The following is a 5,613-nucleotide window of genomic DNA, read 5'->3' on the forward strand; positions in this document are numbered from 1 at the left end:
TGGTAATGGCACATTTGTGAACGAGCCCATAGACCTTTCCTATCACCTCAGACATGATATTGTTTGCATAATCGGCTGCCGATCATGAAACACATAGCATAGCAAACACACATCTCATCTAGCAATGAGGTATGAAGTAATTTATATAAATTTATCAGCCCTTCTACTGCTGAACTTTTATGAAAAATGAGAGTACAGAGCCTTGAAATACACATATTTAAGATGAACAGGATGTAACTATTTTGCTGTGCATTCATATTCAGACAACCACTGAAGAATCACAGGAATGAAATTTAAGGTTGCTTTGTATTTGAAATCTACAGTATTAGATGAGACAATGTACAAAATGCTAACTGGATAATGAATTGTCAATTTCCAGCTCAGCAGCAAAGGAGAAAAATGCCTACTCATCAATAAAATACATAATACAAATGAGTCCAGTAGTATAATGTAGACTAAAGTCAGACTGAAATAGCCCTCACGATGTAGGTGAATGTTTCTTCAAAGGTAGTCCTGTCGTTATGTTTTGTGTCTTTTCATCTTTTAGTGCCTTCAGAAGCTTATCTAGAAAAGAGCAGATGATGATGCTACTTGGTCAACAATGACTACAAACGTACAGTATTTTGAGAGAAAGAATGTAAAATATCAGTGCAGAGCTTGCCAATCAAGTTAACACCAGCTTATTAAGGAATTGCAAAATGTAATATGTAGTTTTGGGGGCATCATACAGCAAGATGACAATATTTGGAAAGAATTTATAGTTATAAAAAGTAACCATATTAAAAGCCTAATCTTATGCTTCGCAGAACAACACAGAATTGCCTCCAGGTGTTCAAGCATCAGTACAAACCCACTCCTCACTTCTTTGCTCCAAGTCAGGGAGCCAGCACTCTCCTGTACCTCAGCAGCAGCGACAATCAGCTGCCTGCTTCAGTGCAGATTTGGTTCACAAGCACAGCACACAGAGTCTTTTTAAAAACCTGCAGCTTTTGCTATCTCCTTGCACCCAATGCTATGGAGCTTCTGCTATCTCCTTGCACCCAATGCTACGGACCACTAGAGCTCTGTGCTCCAGTGGTTCCCATACATAACACTGAAGCAGCCAGGCAATTCCTTAGCGTTGCAGCAAAGGATTCTCCCTTTCTTTTAATCCAAGAGGAACAGAGTTTTCCTTACAATTATGCCTTGACAATTAGAATTCACCAAATCCAGTAATTTCATGAACTATCATTTCTAGCTTCTTTCAGGGCTTTTGATAGACATCTGATTCCAAAGTTCTTGTAATGTATTTTTTAAAATAATTGTTAGACATTATACAGTCTTCTTTTGCTAGAAGAAAGAACGGTGCTTCAGGTTCCAAACAACTAGCTTTTAGTCTTTGTGAGTAGATAATTCACTGTTGATGCCTTCCTTTTAAAGGATTTCTAAATATTTGCTGTGCAAGGCCTTAATAAACCAGATTGGCTTGTGCTGTCAATTCTTGTTCAAATTTAGTGGAGAGGGCCTATCATTGTGCTGTTGCTTGGAAATTGTTTTTATAAGGTGTATAAACCTTAAATGAAACATACCAGATTGGGTTACCAGGTTGCAAACTGGAGATCTGAATCGTATCTTTAAAATCCCCTTGAACAAAGAGATAAAATAGCTACAGTTCTCCTACTTATTTCTTTGCTGTCCGTAACATCAGTTTCCCGCCCCCACCTGCAGTGTGGCACGTCTCATTAGTAAAAGGATCAGAGGAGTAAAAGGATAAAAGGATCAAGGAGAAGTGGACAGGAAAACTGCATCTGCTTAATCTCTGCTACACTGAGAAAATTTAATAGAGTTAGCTGGATCTCAGGGTATGATTTGGCAACACTGTTGGAAGGATAACATTTGCTTCTTTGTGGGAAGTACTGGAACGGGTTGGGGGCCTAAGAAACTTGGAGTATTTGGGTACCAAGATTAAAGTTACCAGACTTCTTTAAGAAAATGGCTCTGAGTTTTTTAATCATTTGTATGGAAATGAAATTTTTGACACAGCCTGTCTTAGTGCGTACATGAGAGGTGGCAATTGCCTCATCTGTGCAGCTATGCAATCAAAGAAACATGCCCCCAAAAGAACCTGGTCAAGCTTCTGGGGAAGGCATTTCTCAGACCTATAGGGCCTGTATGGAAGAATTTAAAAATACGTTTGTAGTCAGGTCAGAGGAGTCAGGTTCATGAGATTAGCATAGTGGTTAAGTAGTTGAGATGCAAATCAGCACTCTGCTGGTTAGAATCCCACCACTGCCATGTGCTCAGTAGGTGTCCTTGGGAAAGCCACTCCTCTGAATCCCACTTCCCCACTGACTTTGTTTACTGCTCTGAGTAGGGCAAAGGGCATGAAGTCTAGAAGAGCAGTATATAAGCATAGTTATTATTATTAATTGTTGGGGCGCTATTTTGAAACACAAGATTGGATGATATCCTGTATTCCAGGTTGAATTGTACTGCACCATTAGTGGGTGCTATGCCAAAGATGTTGAGTCCCATATTATATTTGAAATACTTTGACAGCAACATTAAGGAAGATAGTTAGGGTAATTAAAACATCAAGAAATCCACTGAGCAACATGGAGGCTCTTTGCCAAGAAGTTTGGGGCAGATACTTCTGGTTCAACTTATGGACATATGATGCTGCCTTATAATGAATCAGACTCTTGGTCCATCAAAGTCAGAATTGTCTACTCATATTGGCAGCAGCTCTCCGGGGTCTTATGCCGAGGTCTTTCACATCACCCACTGCCAGAATCTTTAACTGGAGATGCCAGGGATTGAATTTAGACCTTCTGCATGCCAAGCAGATTCTCTACCACTGAGACACAGCCCATCATTGTAATACTCACACTGCTGTGGGTCCGAGCCATCCCCAGTGAGCGCCAGCAATTCTAGCTCCTTCAGACGAATGCCTAGCTCACAGATATCCCCATCTGGCTGTTGCTGCTGATGTACCCCAGCTCCATATTGGAGAGTACTCTCTGTGGCAGGACAGAAAAAGCGCAGTGGTTCATAAGGAATGGGCGCCAGGCCAGCTGGCCAGGGAGGTGGACAATAGCGCTCACTGGTAAGTGGGAGGAGTCCTAGTCCAGGAGGAGGTCTCTGAGGCCCAGCTGATGCTGCTTCGCCCCCTCTCAATGGCACAAAAAGTTTTCTCCAGAGGCTGCAGTCAGCTAGGGTGGTGCTTGGTGCGGTTCGGTCATAAAGCGAGGGGAAGTATAAGGGTGGTGGTGGTCGAGGGGGTGGTAGTGGCTGCTGCTGGTGGCTCATGTTCATAGGGTTGTTCCTGATGGCTTAGCAACCACTGCTGCTGCCTTGGAAACAGTGGAATCTGAAAGAATCCATAAGGTTATAGTGTTCTAGAGTACTACTTTATCAAATGTACTTGTCACTTAAAAAAGGAACTTTTACAAGAAGCAAACCTTAAAAATAAATGAATAAAAAAAATAAAAGAATCTGATTTTAACAAAGCAAAAATTGAACTTAATGAAGATGTGTTGTAGTATTTGTAGCAGCTAAAGTACAAATGTATGGGATTGCAGTGGAAACTGCACGACTACTGCATCTCTGAGGCTTCCAGTCTACAAAACACTGAGAGGCTTGTACAAGTCATCTGCTGTGTAGTCCAATGCAAATAGCTCCATGTCAAGCACATTAAAGTGTTACATTTTAAAGTCAAGAGTAAAACAGAGACTGAATGTTTGTTCTTCATTTCTACATCTCAGATGAGAACTAGAAGGCTCAGAAACAGTTGAAAAATCCTTTGCTTAGTGAGTAGCCAGGTTGTTTACATGGCCATAAGGGCCATGAGACCAGTTTGCCTCAGGTCACCTTAACACAGATGTGGCATGAGTCAACATTGGTGGGGCAGCTATTAGGGTCAGACAATCAGATGGGAGGCAGCAGGAGTTACTTACCATGCTGTGCCATCCCCTTGGCAGACCCCCCCCCCCAAATGGGCCACTTGATTATCTTTTGGGCAAAAAGAAGGGCTGAAGCCGGCGCTGGAGTGACTTAGCTGGGTCTTCCTCCCCTTGCAAGCAACAGTTGGTGTGGAAAGCATTGGATGTTGTGGGGCCAGCTCTTGCCCTCTCTCCACCAGGTTCTGAGGGCAGGCAGTTGTCCTGAAGTTCTGGTCATTCATTTAGGGGGAAATGAGTTGGTGCAGACAAAAGGTGTTACACTTATAATTAGGGTCTTGAGGGATTAGAAAAGGATCAGGGATTTAAGCCCAGGGCTGTTTTTGGTTTGTTGGATGGGTCTGGAGTGGAGCAGCCAAATCGGCAGGCATCAAGAAGGCCAGGCAGAATGTCAATTGGACAATTAGCAAGGAAATCTTGGCTATGAGGGGGGGGATTATTATCCTCCACCTGAGGATCCTACATGATAGGCTGCACCTATATAGGACTGATGGGGTACATCTTTCTGAGGAAGGGTACAGTCTCTATCTGGCTGATCATTGTGAGGGCCTGGATGACTTAGCAGTCAGCAGATGGGGCAAGGGTTGTTAAGCTAGGCTAACCCCCTTTAGTGGCTGCTCAGGATAGGTAGGGTTAATTGGCAAACAGCCGGAGGCATCATGCTGATGAGGGGCATGTCCAGAATAGGCCATCACAGGCCATGCAGCTGGGAAGTGCTGTGAAGGAGTGCCCTTGGTGCTGAGCATCATCTCTCAAACCTGGGAGATGCCTTGTGGCCCATCAGGGGAGGCAGATGGCACTAGGAATCTTTTGACACAGATCGGCTGTGCAGGCAGGGATTTTAAAAAGCTGGAGAAAACACCGTCTGAGTTTGGAGCCAGAGTGGACTTGCCCGGTGGGCACCCAAGGAGGTTGCCTAGCACAGCCCACCCTTCAAATAGTCAGCTTATGTTCAAATAAACAATGATGTAGATCAGTCATTAATTAAATACATGAATATAAATATACAATTTTAAAAATTAATTTAGGTCATTTATGGTCTGCCTTTCTCACTGAGACTCAAGGCAGATTACAGAGTGTGAGATTAGTATAGTCAGTATCAAGGACAATTTCATAAACAATGCCATAAGGTAAATAAACACATATTTACAAAGACATAACGTTAGGAACAATCCAATACAAGAGTTGAAGAATCCAAGAGTTGAATAAATGCTGAAACAGAACATAAGCAATTCTAGGACTGACATAGAAACACATATTTAAAGCAACAGATAGTACAAAAGGCAACAGAGCGGTAAAGTCTATAGTCCCTAACTCATTAGCAGAGCATCTGAGACCCCCTCCCTACAATACAAAAGCCTTTTAAAATAATTTGGTTTTGTATCATTTGCAGAATGCTTGGAGAGTGGGGGCTCTCCTAATACAAACACAGAGATGAACCATTGCTGAAATAAAACATAAGTAATGACATGATATATTAAACTAGCAACAGAGCCTGTTTTGTGGAAAAAGATAACAGGCTCTAGAAAACTGATTTGGCAGGCCTCTGCTACAGGGGCCTTGGGAGGGCTGGCTGCCATGCTGGGCCTCTCTGCCACCTCTTCAGCTGCTGTGGAGCCCTGGGAGGGCCGCACCACCATATCAGGCCTCCCTGCCCGTTACTGCAGCACACAGG

The 5,613-nt window shown here is 43.0% G+C and overlaps 1 protein-coding gene across 1 annotated transcript; it reads right to left on the bottom strand.

Annotated features, from left to right (window-relative positions):
- Nucleotides 1-478: 478 nt before the first annotated feature.
- C2H11orf91 (chromosome 2 C11orf91 homolog) lies at nucleotides 479-3,288 on the bottom strand. Its single transcript, XM_054970580.1, has 2 exons — nucleotides 2,868-3,288; nucleotides 479-564 (listed from the first exon to the last, which is right to left on the bottom strand). Exons 1-2 carry the CDS (start codon nucleotides 3,286-3,288, stop codon nucleotides 479-481), a joined length of 507 nt encoding a protein of 168 aa, XP_054826555.1.
- Between the last annotated feature and the right edge of the window lie 2,325 nt (nucleotides 3,289-5,613).

The sequence above is a fragment of the Eublepharis macularius genome, chromosome 2, assembly GCF_028583425.1.
Source record: "Eublepharis macularius isolate TG4126 chromosome 2, MPM_Emac_v1.0, whole genome shotgun sequence".
NCBI classification, from domain to species: Eukaryota; Metazoa; Chordata; class Lepidosauria; order Squamata; family Eublepharidae; genus Eublepharis; species Eublepharis macularius.

What these genes read in the sequence shown, in the direction of transcription:
- C2H11orf91 (XM_054970580.1), bottom strand. Translation starts at nt 3,288, where the DNA reads ATGAGCCACCAGCAGCAGCCACTACCACCCCCTCGACCACCACCACCC. An exon ending in TGGCTCGGACCCACAGCAGT is followed by an intron (nt 565 to 2,867) that starts GTGAGTATTACA and finishes GCTCTTTTCTAG; the next exon opens with ATAAGCTTCTGAAGGCACTA.